Here is a 25,410-nt window from a genome sequence, read left to right as displayed (position 1 = left end):
CTGGCGATGCCACCGCTGTCGTTAGTGTCTGAAACTGACAGTATACTGGTGGTGCCACCGCCAGACCTCTCGGGTTCTAGGCGGTGCCACCGCCCAGTCCAGTAGTGTACTGGTAGTGCCACCGTCGGACCTCTCGGGTTCTGGGCGGTGCCACCGCTCACTCCAACAGTGTACTAGTGGTGCCACCGCTAGACCTCTCGGGCTCTAGGCGGTGCCATCGCCAGATCTCTCGGGCTTTAGGCGGTGCCACCGCCCAGTCCAGCGCTGCCACCACCTGGATTGTTCCAGCTCACTAGTTGGGCTCCAAACTTGGCCCAAACCAGTCCAAACTCGGGCCCAATTGGCCCCTAACCGGGCTATAGGATTAACCCTTAATCCAAATCCAAATTATATGTAAACTACGAAATTAAGACATAGCCCTAAGCAAATTTTAACCGACAATGTCGAGTTTCCTTCCGGTGAGCTTTCTGACGAACTTCCAGCGGACTTCCGATACACCCTCGAATTTCTTCCGACGGACTCCCAACAGGCTCCCGGTCTTGTGGCGAGTTCAACGAGTCTTTGGCAAGTATCCGAACCTTCTTGGTGATCTCCGTGAACCTTCGATGATCTTTCCGGTGGACTTCCGAAAACTTTGGCAAGTCCCCGATTCTTTCTCGATTGGTTCCGACAGCACTTCCGACGACTCTTCGGACTTTCGGCGAACTCTCGAATACTCGTCGAACTTGACTCTGGTAAACTTGCTTTATGTCTTCATACTATCGTAGTTAATCCTGCATAGTAAAACACACTTCGATCTAGATAATTAATCCTAAGCATCTAATCAAGTTGTCCGACATGTCATTGGTCTCTCGACGTTTCATCCGATTCTTCGACGTATCGTCCTCTCGTGCGACCTATTGCCTAATCGGATAGTTGACTCCGCAACTCCTATATCCTTGGCACAATCTCCGCTCTTCTTGGCCTGATGCCCGAATCTACGGTCCGAAGCCTTCTGTTGATACGTCGACCGATCCACCGGCCTGACGTCCAATCTTCTGACATGTTCCTCCGACCCAACATGATTTTTCTGCTTTAATTGTCTCATCCTGATCGAAGCATCCTGCGTCACTCAAAATGTAGATTAAAACATAAACACATATTGATTGGTTTCATTATCAAAATCCGAGATTCAACAGCCTGATTGAGGCGCTGCACCTCCTTGATTGAGCAGGGGGGATGCATCTTGGTTATGGCTCAAACCTTTTCTAGGTTGGCATCTATCCCTCTCTAGTGGATGATGAAACCGAGAAATTTTCCCGAGCTGACCCTGAAGACACACTTTGGGGGATTTAGGCGCATGTTGAACCGCCTGAGCATATGGAATGTCTCCACCAGGTCGGCCAAGTGCGTGCTTGCAGTCTTGCTCTTTACAATCATGTCGTCCACATATACTTCCATGTTCCTCCCGAGCTATTGTTTGAACAGCTTGTCGACCATTCTCTGGTAGGTCTCCCCAGCATTCTTTAGGCCGAAAGGCATTACTTTGTAGCAATATACTCATCTGTCGGTAATGAAGGCAATGTTCTCTTGATCTTGTGGTACCATCCTGATTTGGTTATAACCTGAGAATGCATCCATAAACGTAAGGAGTTCATAGCCTCTGGTGGAGTCGACCAATTGGTCTATCCTGGGAAGTGGATAGCAGTCTTTGGGGCATGCCCGGTTGAGATCGGTGTAATCAACGCACATCCTCCACCTTCTATTGGGTTTCTTAACGAGGACTACATTCGATAGCCACCGAGGGTATTTCACCTCGGTAATAAATCCTGTCTCTTTAAGGCGGTCGACCTCGTCGCTAATCGCCTTCTGCTAGTCGGGAGCAAACTTCCTCGGCCTTTGCTTCACCAGCCTAGCCTCGAGGTCGATGTTGAGCTGGTGCTGGGTCACCCCTAAGTTGATCCCGGGCATCTCCCTGGGGGACCATGTAAATACATCGACATTTTCCCTCAGGAAGTCGATGAGCTGGAGCTGATTTGCTTTGGAGAGTACCATCCCGATTTTCATAGTCAAATCGGGCTAGTTCCTTTTCAAGGGCACCTCGGTGAGTTGCTCGGGGGGCTCCAGGCACATCAACACCATGGCTCCTTCTCGGGGATCCGGGAATTGACGGGGGCATGACCTCTCCGGGAGGGTAACTACTATAAGATAACATCGCTTTGATTCTCCCGGTTCACTTTGGGATTCCTCGATCCCTACCGAAGTTGGAAACTTAATGGCCCGGTGGTAGATGGACACCACCGCTTTCAACTTGTTAAGTGTCGATCGACCGAGGATGACGTTATAGGCTGAGGGTAGATCGACTACCATGAAGGTAGTTATTATTGTCTTGGCCCTTGGCTCTTCCCCGATAGTGACAGGAAAGATGGTGGTCCCGAGCGGGGAGATAGAATCCTTCGTGAACCCAATGAGCGCTGACGCTATGGGGTTGAGGTCCTCCTTGGTCAAGCCGAGCTTCTTAAAGGCATTGAGGTACAGCACATCGGCAGAACTCTTGGTGTCGACCATTACTCTTTTGACCTGAGCATTAGCGATCCGAATGGAGATCACCAAAGCATCATCATGATGGGAGCGCTCGACCTCTCCGGCTCCGAAAGTGATTTCAGGCTCGAGCTCGGGTCAGGGATGTTTCTCGACTGCGCTCTGGGCGTAGGCCTTCTTCGCCATTGAGCTACTGTCGCCGGTTACCGGTCCTCTGGAGATAACGTTGATCTGTCTTTCGACGGATCCCCTGGGGCGTGGAGTCACTTCTCGGGGTTCCTTGAGATAGTGCCCAAGGTGACCTCTTCGGATCAGGTCCTCGATTTGATTCTGGAGGTCGTGGCATTCTTCCATGTCATGGTCGTAGTCTCGGTGGAACCTGTAATATTTGGACCAGTCTTTATGAGTAGCTTTCATGGGGTTGGGCTATCGCAAGAGACCCTTCTCCTTGATTTGGAGGAAGATCTCGGTACGAGATGTGTTCAGAGGGAGAGGTGAGGGCCTCGGGAGCAGCAGCTCTCATCGGTCGGGCCTCCGACGGGGTTGCACCGGGGCTGCTGAGGTCATTCCTATGGACTGTTCGACCCTTGGCCTCTTTCCATCCATATGCTTTCCTAACACCAGAGCTTCGGCGGTGATGTACTAGTTGGCACGTTGGAGTATCTCAGGGATGGTTGATGGCGGCTTCTCGATCAACGACTAAAGGAACCTTAAAGGCTTCAAACCCATTAGAAACACTTGCATGATTAAAGAGGGATGAGCGTCCTGGAATCCTCGGATTTCAGTGGTGAAGCGTGCCACAAATTAAGAGAGCGACTCATCTTCATGCTGGGATAACACAAGCAAGGTGGCCATGGAAGGCCTGGGTCACACGCTGGTGAGGAAATTATGCTCGAACTCCCTTGTGATCTAGTCGAAAGACGAGACCGAGGATGGGTGTAGCCGGCTGAACCATACTCGTGCCAGTCCCCTGAAGGTGGTCGGGAATACCTGAGACATCAGGGCATCGGAGGTGCCATAGAGGGCCATTTGAGCCCGGAACGCGGTGACGTGCTCTGTGGGATCGGAGCCATCGTCGTTTGTCTCCAATGCCGGTAGTCTGAAGTTGAGAGGCACAGGCTTGTCCTATATTTCATGAGTAAAGGGGGATCTGCTCGAGCTGCCTTTGTCCAACTCGCCCCGCGACTTCTGGAACTCGTCCAGGCGTTGGTTGACCCGGGACAACTAGATCCTGAATGAGTCATCCGCCAGTCGGATGATATGGTGTCAGGCTCGGAGCGGGGCGGAGTGATTCGACAGGGTGCAAGTATGCTTTACTCAGGCGGACCTCTCGGGTCCATCGTCTACTCTCGGGCTTCCCCCATCCCAACCTACTCCTTGCTCGGCCTTTGCCGTGTTGGGTCGGTCGAGGGAGCCGCTAGTTGTACGATCTAGGGGATGAGTGGGGCAATCATTTGTATCCCCGCCATTACCTGTACTTGCTTGGTCAGGCTAAGGAACGTCTCGGGCGACACAGCCGAGGGTCCTGTGGTAAGTCCGGGGGGCGACAACCTCGGGTTGTTGAATATGTGCCAATAACGATCTGGCGTCGAGGTCGGGATCCCCCCGTCTTAGAGGACGAGGAGGGGCTGATCTCTGGGCCCGACAGAAGGGTGGCCGACCAGTGGTTTTCCCTCAGGAAGAGCCCCTATGAGATGCTCTTATGACATGGCTCTTCCTCTAGCGCCAAAAATGTTGATGAACTGATGCGCCATGGCTGATGAGTCAGCATGACCTAGTTCACAGGTCAATGTCGGGAGTCTTCGACCGAGTGGGCTGGTTGCCGAGGTCGGTCGTGCCATCCGGACGGGGTGCTGGCATCGGAATGTTGAAAGCGCCTCTTTCGATCAGGATAGTCTTGCCTTGGGGAGATCCGCTTTCCTGCATAGAAGGCCCCCGTCAGGGTGTTTTCCGTCTGTGGTCCCTCCGACGAGAGAGTCAGTGGTGGGTTGATATCTCTCTCTCTCTCTTTTGCCTCTCCCTTGGTCGGATGCCGACCAGGGGTTTTTATACTACTGTACGAGGGTCGGTCGTACGTGGGTTTAGTGTGGTGAGCGATCCTCGGGAGGTGAGATGATACCTTTGTGCGGTCGACGTCCCGTAGCACGTAGAACAGCGCCATGCGACGCCGTCCTGGGCTGGGACGGGACGTACCGAGCAACACCTTGGTACGGATTCTAGCTTGACGCATGGGGGTGCTTCTCTTGCTGACTTGACTGTAGCGTGACATGACGTTGATCGTGTGACGTGACCTGGATTCAAAATATACCTTATCACATGGGATGTTTGCTTGCATATGAGCAAACATATCAATTTTGAAAAATATTGATAACAATTTAATTTTTAGAATAAATAATTATATGATTAGTGACATGAGCGTCACATGCACACTTATTCACGAGCAACTTTGTTTATCACTATTCATTTAAAATATTTTTTAAAAATTTAATAAATTAATATTTTATCGTGAGTACTCGAGCTTATAAAGTGGATAACTTTGTATAATTTTGTCTTTTCGAGATGAGCCTCAAAAATACTTATGAGGATAATGATAATGTTAGAAGAAAATATCATTAACATATTTAATCAATATGATATTGCGACATGTGTGCGTAGGATTAAAAATTAACGATGGAATGATTTCCTAAGGAAGTAATAGGATATTTCCGTAATGGTGTTTTAAAGTTTCTCATTCAAACTGTCATACAAAATCATCCCCAAATATTTGATTAGAATAATCACATGCTAAATATGAATATCCCCCATACCTACTATCAAATATGCATAAAGACATAATATTGTGGGAAGAAAAATATCATAATCTTGAATTTTTTTAATATAATTATAACGTAACAAATCAACGGAATATTAACTCACGTTCACTCTTCACTGAATCCCAGTATTTTACTATCAATTGTCAATGTCTTCACTAACTAAAATAGGATCAGAAAAATCTTCAACGATTGAGCTATTATAAAAAGAATCATAATCAAAAGTTATGATCATGATTAAACTCTCTTTACCTTTGGTTGTGTACTTTAATGATTCTATATCACAACAGTTAGCTTGGCTAGTAAAGAAGAAAGGATTCCCATGGACGCATTCATAAGTTTCTTTTACCTTAGTGTTAAATTAATAATTTTACACTGATTAACTAGAATTAATTCCTAAATATCTTATCAATATTCATCTCAAGTTTAGATCACTCATCGTAAAAGATCAATCATATTACCTATAAAATAATATAAAATCTCAACCTTACAAGGTAAGAATAAAATTAGAATCAAATACAATGCAATCAGAGATGAAGCAAAGGAAATCTTATCATGGCGCTTCATTCGTGGGCACGCCTTTTGCACCTGCTTAGTTAGTCCGCACCGGTGGGTCATAGCACGCCCAACAACTCGCCGTTCACAGCTATCCTGATCCCAACACCAAACACTAACATCCTCCATCCGATCCACGCCATGTGGATACATTTAAGAACTCAACCGCCCACTGCTCCGAGTTGGCCTCGTTGCGTTTGCCCGGTAGATGCCGTGCGTGCCACACCGCTGTGACGTGATCCTTACGAAACCCAAACTAGATTTTTATTGGTGGCGGATGATTGGCGACAGCTGTAGTTTCCATCTGATGTGGACAATCAACGATGGAGCTCAGGTCAGGGGCCCACAAAAGGAGACGCTTCCGCTAGCAAAGCGACAAAACCGGGACGGGAGGTTGTTTCCGCAAGTGGTTTACCGGCAGCTTGAACTGGCTCGCCAAGCCGCTCGGTCAAACCGGTCAAACTATCTGGGACGCATTACTTCATACAAAAGGACGTGTTTAACCTTCTGCACATCGCTGTTGGCGACGGATTAACTCGCGGAAGCAGGGGCGATTCCCGCTGCGCCCACGAGAAACGCGGTTTCGATGGCCAGACGGCGGTTTCGTCGTCCCGACAAAACCGAGGGTACGTTGTGTAATTTCATGAAAATACAAGGGCTATTGGTCAGATAACGAAGGACTCCTAACCCCGGTTAAGAGACCCGACCCGGGATCCATACCCAACGGACGGCTCTAAAGTGCTCGTGGGAATCCGAAAACAACAAGAAAAGCGAAAAAGAACAAGAAGAGAGTGGGGGTCTTCTAGGGTTAGGGTTTGACCGTTGCACGCGATCGAGGGTTTTCGACTCCCAGCCAAATCACCGCGATATCCCGGTATTCCGGCGCGATTCGCTACTCGGTCTACGATCTCGCGTCTCTGAAACTCCTAATTTTCGGGAACGCCGGAAAACCGCCTCAAGGGTTCCATAGACCTCTTCCAGCATTGCGGGGGTGGAACTGCGGAGTGGGTTGCGGATGTAGCGTCGTGATCGGGGGGGGGTCAGAGGCGGTATTAGCATTGGCGTCGCCGGAGGCATTCGAGCTCCGGTTCTATAGGGTTTTGGAAACCCTAAAGATCGCGCCTTTAAGGGGGTGGGCCTGGGCATGCAATCCGGGAACGTCCGGAATCCGGCGGGCACCCCGCCTCCAGGGCGGTCGCCGCCATCGTCCGCCGCGTCACCTTCCTCCTCCTCTTCCGCCGTCTCCGCTCCGAACCACCTGGGCTTCGAATCTCTTCAGCACCAGCAACAGCAGCTGGCATATAGGCAGGTCAGTTGGTGGATTTCGCGCCTTTCTCGTTTTAATTTCGTACTCTGACGGGCGTGACGGTTGCGGCCGTTGTCTGGGGATGTGAGAAAAATGTGGTCGTCGCTGTTTGTTTCCATATTTTGGGGATAAGTGGGGACAGTCGTGGGTTCTTTAATTCGAGACGTGGGTGTTTTTCGGAGGATTACCACTGGGTTTCTGCGCCCTAGATTCGCTGAATCATGCGTTTTTACCGTTGGACGATCCTTGTTGGATTTTGGTATTAACACATACTATTTTCGATGGGTCCTCAAAGAACTGTGAGCCAAGTCCTTACTCGATCGCCGCCAGGTTAACAGTGTCGAGTCGATCTAAAGGTTGGCAACTTCGGGGCATTTTCTCTGTTTCTCCTCATGAGGTTCTTTGGTGTTTCTTTCTTCGTTTATGTTTTTGTAAGTTCGACCATTTGGTAGTGGATTTTGGGACTCATGGCCGATTTTCATGTTGTTTCTGGAAGCTCGTTTTTATACATTGATGGTCCATTCCTGTGATTCTTTTTTTTTTTTTTCAATTTTTGTAGTCCATGATAGAATATTCTTTTTTTCTCTTTCTCTGATGTTTGGTCAGATGGCTAAGAGTTCAATCGATCATCTTCTTGGTCTCTTCATTGGTTTGAGTCACATTGTTCAAACGAGACGACATGGCTCTGAATTTGGTTTAACTACCAGATTTTCAAGTCCATTTCCGTGTGTATGAGTTTTCTGGACTTGGTGGTTTTTATCGAAGTTTTGAGATGATCTTATATATCTGCAAATGAGCTTACAAGTTTGAGCATTCTGCAGTTGTTAGGTTTATAATTTCATTTCTCGAATTACTTCTAATATTTAGATGTTGACCAGGGTACATTGTGTTGATTTCACTATCTTTTCTGTTATGTTTGTCGGCTTGTAATTGTTTTGTGCTTCTTAAGTGGGTGCAATCTATATGTTCTTCAGTATTGGGTTTGAATTAGCATCTTCATCTTTATTGTCATAAAAACTGTTGAAAGGAGGGCTGTCTTTGATTTTGCAGCTTATGAACTTAGTAATTAAAGCATATGCTATTTGCGTTTACTTTATATGCACATGCAAATGGATTACAGTTCTATGAATATTTTGGTTTGTAAATTCCAACCAAGTAAAACGGATGAGAGAGTCAATCAAATCTTGTATCGGTACATCAGAGGTGTTGCTGCTCATAGAGTTGCAATTTTGCCCTGTTGTTATCGTAATATCCATTGTTCTGATAATGGAGTAAATTGGTACCTTTGGCACAGGCTTTACAGCAACAGGAACACCAACAGAAACTGCAGCAGCTAAGAAAATCTGAAGTTGATAAATCCCTTCTTACTTATCAATCTACTGGTACACATGGGCCCACTTCAGGAACTGGTTTTCCGACAACCCCTGGACCTTCACATCTGTCTCAGTTGTCAAAGAAGTATGGTAACATACCTCATCATCCTGGTGCTGTTCATGTCCCCGAGGAAAATGAAAATAAAGGGCAGGGTGTAGGACACCAAATGCAGAATCCACTTCATCAAGCTTACCTCCAATTTGCTTTTCAAGCTGCTCAGAAGTCTCATGGGAATTCAGTAGTACTGCAGCAAGGTAAAATGAATATGGCTGGTCCATCTCAAAGGGATCAGGACATGCTTATGAACAAATTAAAGATGCAGGAACTTATGTCACTCCAGGTAGTTAATAAGTCGCAGATGCCTATGCTTAATAGGACAGCCGAACAATTCACATATGCTGAGAAGCAGTTGGAACTAGGTCATACTAGCACTGATCAAAGAAATGATCTGAAGCCTCTCCCAGCAGACGGGCAGTTAGCATCTGTTAACATGGTAGTGCCAGGACAGCCACTTCAGTTGCTGCATTCTCAAGCTAGTGTGCAGAATTCTGCAAACAATCAGTTAGAGATGGCACAGGTACAAGCAATGCAGGTGTGGGCAAAGGAACATAATATTGATCTGTCTGTTCCTGCTAATTTGAGTTTGATTTCTCAAATCCTACCCTTTTGGCAGTCCAACAGAATGGCTGTGATGCAGAAGCCAAATGAAACTAGGCCCACAGCACAACAATCTTGTTTTCCGTCTTTGATGCAACCAGCAATGCCATCGCCAATTGGCACTGAAAATTCAGCAAATGTTAACTCTCCAAGTGATTTGCCTGGTCGATATAGCTCTTATAAATGTCATCAGGCACTTCCGTCCAGTTCGCTCCCTGGTGGTGGTGATACCATTGGCATCAATCCCAATACTTTGCAAATTCAGCGGCAGGTTGCTGGTCATAACAGGATCAACCAGAATGAGGGGACTGTTAAAACCCCAATTACCACTGAATGTGGTGGGCAAGTTACACATTTAACAAATTCGTCTGGTAACTTGAATCAGACCCTGGAAAAGTCTGATGCTAAGAACACTTTTACAGGCAGTGAAATGCAGCAAATGCAGAATTTGAGGTCCTTGCAGCAGTTGGATAGATCCAGTTTCTTACCCGCGGTTCCTAGAAATGGTACTGTGGGTACTCAAGTTCCAAGCGAAGGTGGATTTGCTCAGATAGCAAAACAACGTATTGGGTTCACAAAGCAACAGCTTCATGTTCTGAAGGCCCAAATCTTAGCTTTTAGGCGTCTCAAGGTATGCAAAATAATCTCAGAACACACATCTCTTTCCCGCCTTTTTGTCTACTGATTCCTGCATATTCTCTCGATATATGTACTTTGACAAAAGGTTCAATCTTTCTTTACAAACACTAACTCATGCAAGAATTTATGTTTGCGTACTATCAGCGTGGTGAACGAAGTCTACCACCTGAAGTTCTTCAAGCAATTGCAGATACCCCGGTTGATTCTCAGCCAAAGCATGGTCACATTCAGTCTGGAGTTAACCAGGACTTGGTAACGAATGCCAAGAGCAATGATAACAAACATAGGAGACATGTGGAGTCTAACGATCAGGCTCAGCGGTCTGCTCCAATGAGTGAAGGCCACATGCAGCTGAAGGATGAAAGCTTTACTGGAGAAGAGAAAGCTGCTAGTGTCAATCAAATGCAAGGTACAGCAGGTTTAGAGAGGGAAGCTGTATGCAAGGGATCTATTGGCAAGTCAGAAGATAGCAGTTCTATTGTCAAATCTGACCACGAGGTTGAAAAGGGAAGTCGAGATTTATCTAGCAGAGGTGACTACTATATTGACAAGGGAAAGCCTGTACCAGTGGATGGCACAATAATGGTTCCTGAGCAGTTGAAAAAGCCTGCCTCAACAAGTTGCACGACACCTCCCAGAGATGGTATTTCACGAAAGTATCATGGTCCAATTTTTGATTTCCCATCATTTACAAGGAAACATGACTCCTTAGGATCAACAACTGCAAATTACTCTACTAATTTGACATTGACTTATGACATTAAAGATTTGCTATTTGAGGAAGGTAAGATTGTGTTTAACAAGAAAAAGGTAGAGAATCTAAAGAAGATTAGTCGGTTGCTTACTGTTAGTTTAGAAAGGAGAAGAATTAAGCCCGATCTTGTGATACGGTTGCAAATTGAAGAGAGAAAACTCAAGCTTCTTGATCTTCAGGCTCGTCTAAGGGATGAAGTTGAACAACAACAACAGGAGATAATGGCAATGCCTGATCGGCCATACCGCAAGTTTGTTAGGCAATGTGAACAGCAACGTGCTGAGCTAACAAGGCAAGTTCAACAGTCGCAAAAAGCATCCAGAGAGAAACAACTGAAGTCTATCTTTCAATGGCGTAAAAAGCTCTTAGAGGCTCACTGGGCTATTCGTGATGCTCGGACTGCACGAAACAGAGGGATTGCAAAATATCATGAGCGCATGTTAAGGGAGTTTTCAAAGAGAAAGGATGAGGACAGAAATAAAAGAATGGAAGCATTGAAGAACAATGATGTGGATAGGTATCGTGAAATGTTACTAGAGCAGCAGACGAACATCCAAGGAGATGCAGCCCAACGTTATGCTGTTCTTTCTTCCTTTTTATCTCAGACTGAAGAGTATCTTCGGAAGCTTGGCAGTAAAATTACAGCTTCAAAGAGTCACCAAGAGGTTGAAGAGGCAGCAAATGCTGCTGCAGCTGCTGCACGAGCTCAGGTACAATTTACTTGATTTATTTATATGCACCTGCTTTTGTCATCCACTGCTGAAGCATTGCATAATTGTTTTTCATTGGCAGGGTCTCTCATCTGAAGAGGTCAGAACAGCAGCATCATGTGCGGGAGAGGAGGTAATGATAAGAAACAGGTTCTCTGAAATGAATGCTCCAAAGGACAGCTCTGCTAACAAGTAAGTCTTATCATATTGATTGTCTAGTGATAATAAGCTTTGTCATTTAATTGAGTTTACTTTTCTCCTTCATAATTGTGAACATGGTTTAAAATCTCAGTTTGATAACAAGTTTAACACCTTGTTGCACCATTATACTGCTAGTATACTTGGTGTTATATCAACCTGTGCTGCCATCACTGAAAAATTAATTAAAAAAATGAATACCAATATGATCTAACAGTGGCCTATGGTCAGATTGATTTAAAATAATATGATGTCATCAATCTCTTTTTTGTTGTTGCTTGTTGTGCCTGTTGAATTGCTTCTTTTTTGCTGCTGAATCAGGCTTATAATTGTTAATGTTGTTAGGTATTATAATTTGGCTCATGCTGTGAGTGAAAGGGTCATAAGGCAACCCTCAATGCTACGAGCTGGAACATTAAGAGACTATCAGCTTGTAGGTTAAAACTTCTTGCAGAATTATCAGAATCTAGGTTTTAAAACAAAATCATTTTTCTTCTGCTTCTTTCTTTCAGGTCGGGCTGCAGTGGATGCTTTCCTTGTACAATAACAAGTTGAATGGAATTTTGGCGGATGAGATGGGTCTTGGCAAGACTGTCCAGGTTGCCTTTATTTCTGAGTCCTGTCATTACTTCTTGGCCTGATAGAAATTATTTTAAAAGTAAAAATATATTACTTAATCATACAAGTACAGAAGAATCCCTTTTCCAAAAATAATAGATCACTAGGCCACTCCCTTCTCCATGTCCTATTGTTTTGACTGATTATAACATAGTCAGCAAGTTGGTTGGCTACACAATTCCCTTCCCTTATAAAGACGAATAGTTTATGCACTTCAAAACACAATTTCCTTCCCAACAAGCCAGTTGGAGTGATAGATGTTTTCCTCCAGTAATTAGGAATAATTTAAAACCCGGAGTAGTACAATGTACATTACTTCTAGGCCACTGGATTTTTACTGGTTATGATGTTTATTATCTTTAGCTACTTATCAACTGGAGCTGGAAAATTTAACATTTGTTCCGGTAATGTCTTTATTATTATTATTTTTTGGGTTGTCATTTGCGATTTCAACAGGTAATGGCATTGATTGCTTACCTGATGGAGTTCAAGCGGAATTATGGTCCACATTTAATTATAGTTCCAAATGCTGTTTTAGTGAACTGGAAGGTATTTCTTTTCACTATTGCTGGTTTTCCTTTTATTCTCTTTCAAGAGCATGAATTGACACTACTATTTGTATTTAGAGTGAGCTGCTAAATTGGCTGCCGTCTATATCATGCATTTTTTACGTTGGCGGGAAGGAGGAAAGGTCTAAGCTTTTCTCTCAGGTTAGGTGCCTATCTATTGCTCTTTATTGAATATTTGGATCTTCTTACTTAAGCCATATGTCCTGTTTCAAAATGAAGCTCACTAACATGTCAACTTATGAACAAGGAACCAGATAGCTAACAAAAGTATAGCTTAGAAACATGTGAGACACCAGGTAGACCACAATTATTCTTGAATTTAGCACACCATGTCTACTGAATGCATGTATGAAGCCATGAAGTTAAACATGGGAGCGTATTCCTGTGGATTATGAAATCTCAGCTTGTATATTGCCAGTTTGGAGTGTCAAAGAAGATATACCCTAACTGTAGTCTGTAGTTGCAAGAATTTACAAAGTTTTAGATTACTACCTGAAGAATTTTTGTTCATTTATCTATCAAATCTCAACATTTTATTTAGCCCACAAAATACATATATCCTCCTTGTCTAAATAATAATTTTATACCATTTCCTGTTTGTATATTGAAGAGCTCAACAGTTTGAGTTGTATATGAAAATTTGATGCTGCAGTTGCAAAATGCATGAATGAGGACTTTCTTAGGGTGTATATTCAATCACCCTGAAATCACGAGACTTGTGTGTTCATACAAATTTGGTATGAAATGTTATGGCTCTTGCCTGTCCTCGCTCTTAATTTTTTGCTTGTTAAATTTATGTATGGAGCCAACCTTCTCAAGGTTAAATACTGTAACCATGTACCCATACTGGGAATCTTGTCATACTGGTATCTATCAACCAGTGGTGTGATATGCTTTGGTACACCAATAAAACAAATACTAACAAATTGTTTGATATGTCAGAGCTGATCAATTAGCTTGAAATGTTGGTATATTAGTATGTAACTGACATGATATGTTACACAGTCACGGTACTCTTTCTTTTGTTAATATTTTCACATTTATTCTTTCTTTGCCCTTTGCATCTTTAATCTTCTCCATAAAAGTCCGAGAAGTCATAAGGGAACACCACTTTTTCCTTTGTATTTCAGATCACATCGCTAGAATATAAATGTTGGTGAGCATAACTACTAATGCCTAACCCCATCTGCATTGTTTTCTTGGTGAAAAGTGACAATATAAAAGAAAATATTTATCTCATCCTCCAGTGCTTTATGAATTATTATTTTTTATCTAAATCATAGTATCTCTTTGGTGATACCCAAAGCCACTTTTGGCACCAAATAACCACCACAGCCTACAGCAACAACGACGATAGAGCCTTAAGTCCCAAGTTTACATGGATTTTTTTCCCGCCCTTGAGCTTTGTTCTGTAAAATGAGTAAAGTTTTCTCAAAGTCCTGTCTACCTCTCCTTAACACTAATTTTAATTGATTCATATGTCTAACTACAATATCCAAGGACTCATACATATGTCATCTTAAATGATATTCCTTATCTTATTATCTATCGAGGCTACGCCTTATCTTACTATCTTATTACTCTTATATCTTCTAGTAACTTTGTGTATCCACCTAAATATTCTCTTCTCAACTACATAGGCTTCTGTGGTACATTCCTATTCACAAAGCATGTCTGGCTTTACAACCCTTCAATAAAGTTTTCCTTTTAGTCTAAGGGCAATATGATGGTTACACAAAGTCCCCAATACCTTTTCTGCCTTAACCACACAAAATAACCATCAGAGCCTGTTCCTCGATATTGATGGATGTTACATAACTGTTCTAAATGACTAAAGATGTGGTCAAACTCTAGCCATGAAGGGTATTTGTAATTGAAAATAACTTCATGGCTAAAAACATGCACAAGGGTTTAGGTGAGATTATGAGTAGAATTACACAAGATTAATTGTTGATTATGATTCTAGACCACATTATAAAGATCAATATTTGTATTTGTAGTATATATGTTTATATACATAAGTACCATGTAATGCTTATGGGCGATAGTAAAGATCTCCGGGATCCCTCTTATTTCATTGAATCACACTTGCAGGAATCTGAATCTCAATTTATTTTACCTGCTCGTTCATTTTTAACTATGTTAATTCACCTCGCAACTAATGATTGTAATATATTATCTTTTGTTGCTTATCCCTATTTAAATACTTGCTCAGATTTTCATAATGAAATTAATTTCACATTCCTGAGCACATGGAAAAGATTTAGGTCCATTTTAGTGATAAAAGGATGACAAGGTAAAGGGACATATAATGCTGCTTTTGCTTTAGGACACAATGAATTTTGGGTTTCACATAATCAATTACATTAACATATGATCCACTAGTAAGTGCAGCACCTGAGTGTTTTCTCCAAATAGTTCTCTACTGAAGATCTTTTTATAATCTGATTGTTTACAATGGGAATTGAAAGCCATTTGAAAATCCATGTTATTTCTGATTGTCATAACAATGAAACATTTTACTGCTGCGCATGTTTCAATCTTATGTTTAGCATGCTTCGAGAAGCAATAGCTCTAAATTTTATTTGTGATTCTTTGCAGGAAGTTTGTGCTGTCAAGTTTAATGTGCTGGTAACAACCTATGAGTTTATCATGTATGATCGTTCTAAGCTATCAAAAATTGACTGGAAGTATATAATCATCGATGAAGCACAAAGGATGAAGGATAGGGAGTCAGTTTTGGCACGCGATCTTGATAGATATCGTTGCCAGCGAAGACTGCTACTTACTGGAACACCTTTGCAGGTTTTCCATTTAACTATCTTCGTATATGTGAACGATTAAGTGTTTTTGTTACATGAATATTTTACATGCTTGCAACTTTAAATGTGGTAATAATTTTGTAACCTTTGTTGCTATTGTTTTAATGTCATTCCATAACCTTAATGTTCATTCATGTTTTTCATGGAAACAAAAACAATAAGAAAATGAGGTGATATTTCTAGTATAGTTAGTTCTATGCAAGAATTGTTCTTTCAATGGCATCTTCTATACTCCATAACTTAATAAGCTAGTGGCACAAGATAGAGTTGTGTGTTGGGCTAGATGATTTGTTGTTTTTTTTTTGCAAATTGAAGCATCTTGGACAATATATATAGGTGGAAGTCCAGAAGGCACGTCGGGTATGAAAGGTGAATAGTTTAGATAGTACAATGAGAAAGAAGATATCTTCAGAAGTAGGAGAATACCTAAAAGGAGAAGATACTAATAAGGGCTAATCAGCCATTCAAAACATTCTTTTTGTTGTTAGCAGTTGTTTTTTAAAATTAAAATTAAACTTTATATCAAGGAACAAATTTATTGAATATAAGCTTTCTCGACAACTGTTATCTATATCTACGAGATATATGACATCAAGGACTAAATTATAAAAGATGGGGTTTGATAGGGATGAATCCTGACACCTCCTAGCTTCCCCCGCCACATGAGCAACACCTAAACGAAGTTTCGGAGCCACCCACAGGAGGTCATGTCACCTGCCCAAACTTCCCGAAGTAAAGCCCACACGAGCCAATTCTCACTAATCCCGCAGTTGGGAAAATAAACCTGACTCTGCATTAATAGATGGCGACGGCATGGCCCGGCTTCACTTGCCTTCCCTTCCGGACGAACGACGAGGGGACCATGCCCTGCCCGACCTAAAGAAGCAAGGAAGCTCGATCGGAGGTGTCATCGCGACAGTCCCCATATGCTACCTCTAGGAGAACGCGTCGGTAAGTCGCCCACATTAAATGTTTCCACCACGTCGGGTAAGGGGAGCTCGACAGAGGCCCGTTTGCTCCACCCAACACCTAGGTATAAGAGCCATGCCCCGGGCCAAGCCGGGGTAGACGAACAAAAGAGACTCTTTACTCTTTTAATTGGCCGGGGCAGATGAACAAAAGAGACTCTTTACTCTCTTAATTTATTGTCGATACTATTGTCTTCCTCCCCTTCTGCTTTCCTGACTTAAGCATCGGGGGGATCGAGCTGGGACACCCCTGGCGTAGGCCTGTTGTGCAGGGTTATCGACATAGCTTAGAGGCGCAACTAGGAAGCTACCCAGCACCCGAACCAACCTTCACTGCTCGAAGACTGAGCTGCTCTTAGCTCATCGCCTCTTCCTACAGTTTTTTGCGTCCTGCCTGCCACACCTACTCTCCAGCTTATCAGGAAGAGCCACCATAAGAGACCTGCACTTTCCGCAGAGAACCAATCGGGCCAACTCACTAGTTGATGGTCTCTGTGTGTTAACATTTTGGCGCTAGAAGGAGGGTCGAATGTCGCAAGAATATCCTTCTACCACTCCTAACAAGCGCTCCAGTGAGGAGGCGTTACCTACGACCCCTAGCTCATTCGAGTAGAGAGGGCACGTGCCTCCCTTCCTACGGAACGATGCATCCACCTCGGCCCTACTGGTGTCTTCTTAACGACCCAGGACTTTCCCCTGCAGGGCTAGGAACAGGCACCCTGCTCGTCCTATCAGAGGCATTCCTGGGCCTTGCTTAGTAGGTTTGGACCCTCATCGACACAATGCAAGCCATCGCCCCGCTCCTCCCTCAGTTGACGCAGTTGACGATTTCGGCATAACGACCTCACTCCCCCCTCAGCCGCTAGTTACACACCCCCGCTTGATGCTCAATCGAAGAGTCCACACCCCACCTTTCAAGAACCTCCTCAATCGAAAGGGACAGGCGGTGTCGCACTACACCCGATGGCAGAACACAGCGCTCCGCCAAGCTGCACCCAAACCCTGCAAGAATTCGAGGCCCAGTCTATTGATTCTTGGGAACACTCGATGAAGGTACAACTCTAGACCATGAACCGGAGGCTAGACGACGAGGTTCATCAGGAACTCCAACACCCACGCAGCGAACTCGACACGCCCCACACATCCCCTTTTATTCAGAGTATCTAGAAGGAGCCCATCCCAGCCAGCTTTCGCCTCCTCAGCCTAGAAACCTTCGATGGAGGCTTTGACCCCATAGAACACATCGCCGCATTCGGTGCCCAGATGTCTCTGTTCGGGGCACTTCGGATGCTATGATGTATCGAACGTTCCCGACGACACTAAGGGGGCTAGCCCGAGAATGGTATAGTCGCTTTAAGCCCCTTTCAATTACTTCTTTTTCGTAGCTCGCCAAATAGTTCGAGCTCCACTTCCTTGCCAATGTGCGACCAAAGCCCTCGGCCGTTGTCCTGCTTGGGCTTAGGCAACGGGATGATGAGCCCTTGTCCAGCTTCGTCACCCGGTTCGTCGGGGAGTTCCGAGGGATTTAGGACGTCCACCCCTCGTTAAATTTAGGCCTTCATGATGGGCCTGAGGCCTCGGTTCTCGGCCCCGAAGTCGCCTCGGAGATGGCATCCCCGAACAGACAATCGGTGGGAGAGAACGGGGCTACTCCCCCACAACATGACGAGGATGAAGATCTCTCCAAATAAAGGAGAATGGCTTACTAAAGGAGCCCAGACCCATGAGAGGGTCTCCAGAGCAAAGGAACAAATCCAAGTACTGTCGTTTCCACCGAGACTATGGACACGACACAAAAGAGCGCCGTGATATGAGGTACTAGATCGAGGAGCTCATTAGGAGGGGCCACCTGACAAGGCACCTAGGCTAGCCCTAGGAGCGTTCGCCTCGCCCTCGAGGATCCGTGGAAAAGCAAATTGACGTCATCTTCGGGAGGCATGCTTCGGAGGCGAAAGCTCCTCAGGCCGGAAAGCCTACGCCTTGGCCTCCTCAAGAAAAACCCCAAGGGTCGAAGAAGGGCCTAGGATCGTCTTCGGAGAAGAAGATGCGTGCCACCTAGACCCCACCCACGACGATGCTCTAGTAATTTTTGTTCGGATGGCCAACACCCTTGTCAAGACTGACATTGGCAGCTCTGCCGACGTGCTCTATCTCGACACCTTTTGGAAGTTGGGGCTAGCCATAGTGACCTCTCTCCGATGACGTCCTCGCTCTCAAGGTTCACAGGGGACCCCATCTCCCCCCGGGCACAATAACCCTCCACGTCACCTTTGGCGAGGAGCCTCGATCTAAGACGCTATCGGCCAAGTTTGTCGTGGTGGACCTTCCTTTTGCATACAACGCCATCATTGACCTCCCCCTCAACCGATTGAAGGCCGTGGTCTCCACGTATCACATGGCGATCAAGTTCCTCACCCGAGATGGTGTCGGCGAAGTACGAGGCGACCCCCGAGAATCCAGACATTGCTACTTGATGACGGTTTTGCTTTCTTTTGTTTAGCTTCCCAAAAAGAAAGCAAAATCGTCGAAATCCCAAGAGTCCCTTTGCCACAAAGCCACAGAGGAAAGAGAAGTGACCCATTCGCAAAGGACCTTGTGACTAGGAAGGGAAAACAAAGGTGGCCATGTTATCACAAGGCCCCATTTGAGTTAGTCGTCCGTAGCCCCCCAGGGGAACTTTTGGAAATGGTCCACAAGAAAAGACCCTCATTGCAAGAAAAACAAAATTTTTATTGATTGTTGGGAGTACAGAGCCCTGTGGGCATCACAAAGGAGGCAAAGCGGAAGGAGGGGTCGTGGGGCGATCGTTGAAGGGAACCTCAGTACGTCGGCATATGCTGGATGCTCGGTGAAGGGATTCCTCATCGACCTCCATTCCCAGATACCTGGCCTTGAAGCGGCCTATGGCAATGCGATACCCGAACTCATAGGCGGCCTGACCAGATTGTCGGACGCCGCACTGGAACCCCTCGGACTCCTTGTACACAGCCATGACTCTCTCCCGCTCCGAGGCTTGGCCCTTTCTTCCAAAGCCTCCCTCGCCTCTTGGGCGTCGAGCTAGGAGGTCATCAGTTCGTCGGAGTTCGCAAACAACTGGTCCTCCAACTGCCTCCCTCTTTCGAGGGCGTCACCCAGCTATCGACGAGTATCTTTGAGCTCCAGGCGTAGAGCATACAGACGGTCTTCAGCCTCCGTGTTGCTGCACGTTGCATCATCCTCCATGACTGCCAGTTCATCTCGGGTCTCCTCGAGCCTCTGCACGGTCTCCACAGCTCACTGATGAGCTAGCTTTAGCACCAGAGACAACCTAGAAACCTGGTTCCCCACTCCCGTTCCAATCGTTGGACCCGAGTCTGAAAATCCACATTGGCCTAGGACAACTGGTTTATCATCACCCTAGCGTCCCGCTCTCGGTCGATGAGGGTCGTCACGTAATGGTGATGCTGCAACAAGAAGCAGAATGTATGGTCAGGAACGCAGAGAGAACATGCAGATTCAAGGAAGGAGGCTCACCGGGACTTCGCTATGGGAACAGACGTCAACTAGGACCTCAGGGTGACTATGGTACATTTGGCTGGCCAGGAGGGGGCTGAGCGACCCCCCGGCAATACGTAATGGCCGACCCGACCTCCTCCCAGAATCGTTGATCCTCAGTAAGGCCCTCACAGTGAGACCTCAGGGGGGCATCGGGGGTTGGGACCAAGCGGCCGATCATCGTGTGGATCGTGAGCGACCTTGGCGGGAAGGAACCCCACTTTGCTCGAGAGCCCACATAGTGAGACGACGGAATGACTTGTGGACCCTCTTCAGCACTAGCTCCTCCCTATACTGTAGATGGCTTCCCGGCCCCGAGTGCACCTTGTGGCATCCTCTCGACTGCATTAGGAGGCTGACAATAAGGAGCCTTTTCCATGGTATGCCCCCGCCTCACCGAGGATTGTGGCAGGCCCTCGCAGCGACGCACTGGCCGGGCCCACCGATTGCTCCGAGATGGCCTCGAAATGTGATCTGGAGAAGAGGTCAGCAAGAGGCCTCGGGGAAGATGCAACGCTGGGCCCTAGGGGAGATCTGCCCGGTCATCCCACGGAAGGTCCCAATAGAGATTCTGGGGCGGGCCTCGCAGAATATTCCGGGGCAGCGGTAGGTCCCAAAGTAGGCCTAGGCCCCCCATATACCACTCCCGGAGATTTGAGGAGGGTCCCCTGAAACCACTTCCGACGAAGCAATGATGTCGAGTCGGACCCGTCGGAAGAGCGCGACGAGGTCGAGATCCTCACCAAGAGCTTCTGCTCCCCCTTGAAACATCGAGGACCGACCTTAGGGTCCACGAAAGCCTAGATAGAAGGCTCGCAGGATGGTCCCTACGGTAGAGGAGGTCGCTCACCAGCCAGTGGGTCCTCGACGGGCCCGAGAAGCTTCATCAACCTCCGGAGGTCCATGTTTGCTAAAGTAAAAACACAACGGATGAGGGCCAGAAACAAACAACAACCACGTAGGAGAAGTCGGCCATACCTCTCGACACGAGGCTAGGAGTAGTCTCCTCAAAATAGGTCTCCACCCCCCTCACGATGTTGACGAAGAGGAGCCCTCTTATCTGCTGAGCGAACTCGGCCTTCCCCATGGAAAGGGACGGGTGTGTGTTATCGATGGCTAACAACGCCCACGCCATAGGAAAGCCCCAGTCTCGGTTGCTACGGACGACAAAGAACTTCGCCTTCCATCCCTTATTATTGGAGTTGGCTTCGCTCACCTTCAAGCCCTCGCGAGGGGACAAGTAATAGCTGCTTGGCCCCCGGCTCAGGTGGAAGCACGAGAGAAATAGGTCACGGGACAACGCCACCCCCGCATCATCATATGCGTCGATAAAGGTCACCAAGTAGCGCCATGAGTTGGGCGCCATTTGGGAGGGTGAAATCCACCACTGCTCTAGACAGGAGACGATTACAGGATGGAAGGGGAGACGCAGCCCTACCTCCAGGGCGTCAACCGTAAGGCAGAAACCCCCAGGGGTTGGATAAAACGGTTGGTCCTCGGCCCAAGGGATCGATAAAATAAATTCTGCCGGGATACGAAAACGACGATGTAATTGCTCCAGTTGAAGGGCGATCACGATATATTCGTAGTTATGGACGCCTTCTATCGAGCCCAGCTCCCGAGAAACCCTAGGGGTAACGAAAGGCACGTCCCCTGAAGATGAGGAACCAACTTGTACCACCCTCTGGGAGGAAGCCGGGGGCCTTGGTACCCCTCCGACGCAAGGGGCGAGAGCGAGAAGGAGAAGGAGAAAGAGAAGAAGACATCTTGTCACACGCTAGTGTAACCTGGCAGTTGACAATGGCCTCAAGCAGAAAAGCAAACTCACCCGATAAGAAGGAAGGACTACGCGTTATATAAAGGCCCCACTCAGACCAACGGGTGCTGAAAACGGCTCACCTTTTGTAGCACAACATTTGCACTCGCTCGTTTGGGACGATTGAAAATCCTACACTGTTGCCCAGGAATGCTTGTAATGGAAGCCACACCGCTCGAAGCCGAAAAAAGCCGCTTGAATCCCTAAACGAATCAAGCATTAGACTAACGAAGGACCTCCGCCATCATTAAGGATGACAACAGCAGAAATTCCAATGGGGTGCACCACCACGACAAGCATGAGGCAAGCCGCTAAGGTAGATCCACTCTCCCGCTACGACGGTTGAATCAAGGCCCGCTACGACGGAAGCCACTAAGGCGGAATCACTCTCCCGCTCACGGCGGTTGAATCGAGACCCACTACGGCAGAAGCCGCAAATGTGGAACCACTCTCCCACCCACGGTGGTTGAATCAAGACTTGCTACGGTGGACAAATATCGATACTCCCGCTATGGTGGTCAAATCAAGACTTGCTGTGGTGGAAGTCGCTCTGGCGGATCCACTCTCCCACCCACGATGGTCGAATCAAGACCCGTTATAGCGGAATTCGTTATAATGGATTGATGCCGATACTCCCTCTATGGCAGTCGAATCAAGACCCGCTACGGTGGAAGCCGCTACGACAGGTTAATACCAATACTCTCGCTACAGCGATCGAATCAAGATCCATTATGGTGGATTGATACCAATCCTCCCACCCAGGCAGTCGATGCTAGTCATAGGTGCCCAGCAAGCCAATCACGTGAGTGATGGCACGTGTGACTTGATACAGAATCTTTTTGCTTATTATATTTTGGCGTATATCACTTTATAACTATTGCATAAATGCATATATATATTGTGATGTCCTTGGATTTGTGCAATGGGAATCGGATCGTGATGAGATCACGATAATGAGATCGATTCACCTTTAAACACATATCCTAAATAATCCCGGTCATAGGTTACACGAGAAGGACATCGTGATAACCGGATAGACTGGTGTGCTGTATACCCGTCCATATGATGGATGCAGCTGGTCTCATAGCTGCTCGTGTAGGGACACTACGGATACAATACAGGTGCTCATTGGAGAATGAGTTCACTGATTGATCCGCTTACGGAATGCTGGATGGTTGATGATGCCTTATTGTCAGACAGCGATTCCGTAGTCCTAGTGGTGTATCTGGTCCTTAGACTTGAGACACCAAGGATGTCCTGTATGAGTGCTCCACTCTTTGATACCAGACTTATAGGTTTGGCTGTTCCCAGATCTAGTACAGCTGGTCATTGGGAGTGGTAGTCGACCTTACGAGGGCTATTGAGTGTCGACAGAGGATCATCCACTCTCGGCGTCATGAGAGGAATATCCTATGTGTTCTTGCTCAGACAAATCCCTGGCCAGGGTCATTCGGGTTGAGAGAGAAAGAGTTCTCCGGGAGAATCCGATTAGAGCGAGACTCGAGTAGAAACCGTATGGGTCTGACAGCACCATGCTCGATATACGGTCTCTGGGATATTAGATGGATGAGGGACTATAGGTACATGGTAACTGAGGACAGACAGGTCCAATGGATTGGATTCCCTTGTATCGTCTGGGGACTACGGCGTAGTGGCCTAGTACGTCCGTAGTCGATGAGTCGAGTGAATTATTACAGAGATAATAATTCACTCAGTCAGAAGGAGTTCTGACAGGTATGACTCACGGCCAGCTCGATATTGGGCCTAGAGGGTCACACACATATAGTAGGCATTGCGATGAGTAGAGGTTCGGATATGAGATATCCGACGGAGCCCTTGTCTTATTGGATGTAGATCCAATACCCACTAGGGAAGGACCCATTAGGGTTTGACACGAGATCTCTATAAATAGGAGGGATTCACAGCCTCATAGGTTAGAGTCTTTGCTTGCCTTTCCTATTCTCCTCTCCCTCTCCACCTCAGAGTAGGCCTGGAGTTTTGAGGAGCGTCGTCGCAACCCTGCTGTGTGGATCACCGCTAGAGAGGAGGACGCGTGACCTCCTTCACCCTCTCCTAAGGATCTGCAAGGAAACAGGGATATACGATCTCCCTAGGTAACACAATCTCTATACGCAGTTTTGTGTTTTGCGGATTTTTGCGCACCAATCTTCGCACGACGATGAACATCTTTTTGGGAATCGGGGATTTTTGTTTTCTTGTTCTTCCGCTGCGCATATGATGTCGCCCCCCATGATTTCCCAACAGTGGTATCAGAGCCAGGTTGTTCGTGCGAATGATTGGTTTTGAACTGTGTGTATTGTGTTTAGGAAGAATTTTGACGTCAAAATCGTTGACGCAAAAGTGAGGAAGGGCAGCAACAGTTGCTGCCCTCGATCTGCATGCCTGCAGCCACCTGCAGCGGCAGCCGTAGCCGCAGCCAGGCAGCACAGCGCCGGCGCATGCGCAAGCGCTGTGCCTGCAGCAGCCGGCCGGCGGTCTGCTTGCAGCAGGCTTGCTGTTGGCGGGGCTGGCAACCCACGGGCAGAGGCTCCGCAGGGCAGCGGCGCCTGCCGCCGCAGGGCAGCGACGCGCGACGCCTGCCGCCGCTGCTCCCGCGGGCGAAACCCCCCCACAGGGGCGGCCGCTCGGCGGGACAGCACCGCCTGCGGAGGCAGCGGCGCCCGAAGGGGGGGCCCACCCGCAGCGGCATCGCCGCCAGCGGGCGAGCCGCCCGCAGGCGAGGGCAGCGCCCCGCCCCTCGCCGCACAGGCCGCCGCCGACAGGGTGGCGGCGGCGGCAGCAGCGAAAGGGGGAAAGGGCATTAGGGTTTTCTGGGAAAAAGACAGTTTTGCCCCTCGGAATTTGAGAAATTCTAGTTTTTGTCTTTTGTCCAAATTACGAAAATACCCTTAGGAATTGAGAAATTCCCTACATGTCCCTGATTTCAGAAAAATATTAATTAATTGAAAGGTTTAGTTGATTATTATTTTTATTATTATCTAGTAGTCCTACATGATGATGATTATTTATACATGTGATGTATGATGTGTGGACGGATGATCATGGACCGTGTGATGTGTGTACTTGTGATTATTATTATTGAGGTCTGCTAACCTCCATTATATTTCTCGTTTATTGTCGGGCCTGCGTGCCTATGATTAAGTTGTAATCACATGAGGAGGCGCAGCGGGAGCGTGGATGCGACAGCGGGACCCACGAGACGGACGATCGTGTTGCATGGAGATGCATCAAGATGTCGACGAAACCGACGAGGACGAGATGGACGATCACAGGGCATGAAGATGCACCGTTGCACACATAGATCTTGATGTGAGTGATTAGGCCTACTGGCTCGGGCCTAATCATATTAGGTTGTGGTCCATGATCATCTGGTGTGATTACTTATACACATACTAGATATGTATATATATTTGCATGCGATGTAGATATATATTAAATATGTATATGTGTGACATGTCATATTAGGAGACCAAATCATAGAAACATCTCTCAATAATATTAAGTCGGTAAACGTGAGGCAATTAGATTGACCCACGTGG

At 46.7% G+C, this 25,410-nt stretch overlaps 1 protein-coding gene across 1 annotated transcript in view; it reads left to right on the top strand.

The window, feature by feature from the left end:
- Positions 1-6,672: 6,672 nt before the first annotated feature.
- The window catches only part of LOC135623097 (ATP-dependent helicase BRM-like), a 34,004-nt gene continuing 15,266 nt past the window's right edge, over positions 6,673-25,410 (top strand). The window contains exons 1-9 of the mRNA XM_065125644.1: positions 6,673-7,194; positions 8,486-9,853; positions 10,006-11,325; positions 11,408-11,517; positions 11,869-11,956; positions 12,036-12,122; positions 12,598-12,690; positions 12,768-12,851; positions 15,312-15,515. Of these exons, the coding sequence (XP_064981716.1) occupies positions 7,030-7,194; positions 8,486-9,853; positions 10,006-11,325; positions 11,408-11,517; positions 11,869-11,956; positions 12,036-12,122; positions 12,598-12,690; positions 12,768-12,851; positions 15,312-15,515 (3,519 nt within the window). The 5' untranslated portion in view covers positions 6,673-7,029. The remainder of the gene's footprint in view (positions 7,195-8,485; positions 9,854-10,005; positions 11,326-11,407; positions 11,518-11,868; positions 11,957-12,035; positions 12,123-12,597; positions 12,691-12,767; positions 12,852-15,311; positions 15,516-25,410) is intronic.

The sequence above is a fragment of the Musa acuminata genome, chromosome BXJ1-3 (genome assembly GCF_036884655.1).
Source record: "Musa acuminata AAA Group cultivar baxijiao chromosome BXJ1-3, Cavendish_Baxijiao_AAA, whole genome shotgun sequence".
Taxonomy (NCBI): Eukaryota; Viridiplantae; Streptophyta; class Magnoliopsida; order Zingiberales; family Musaceae; genus Musa; species Musa acuminata.
The sequence above is the reverse complement of the archived record's forward strand: the minus strand, read 5'-3'. Positions and strand labels throughout refer to the sequence as shown.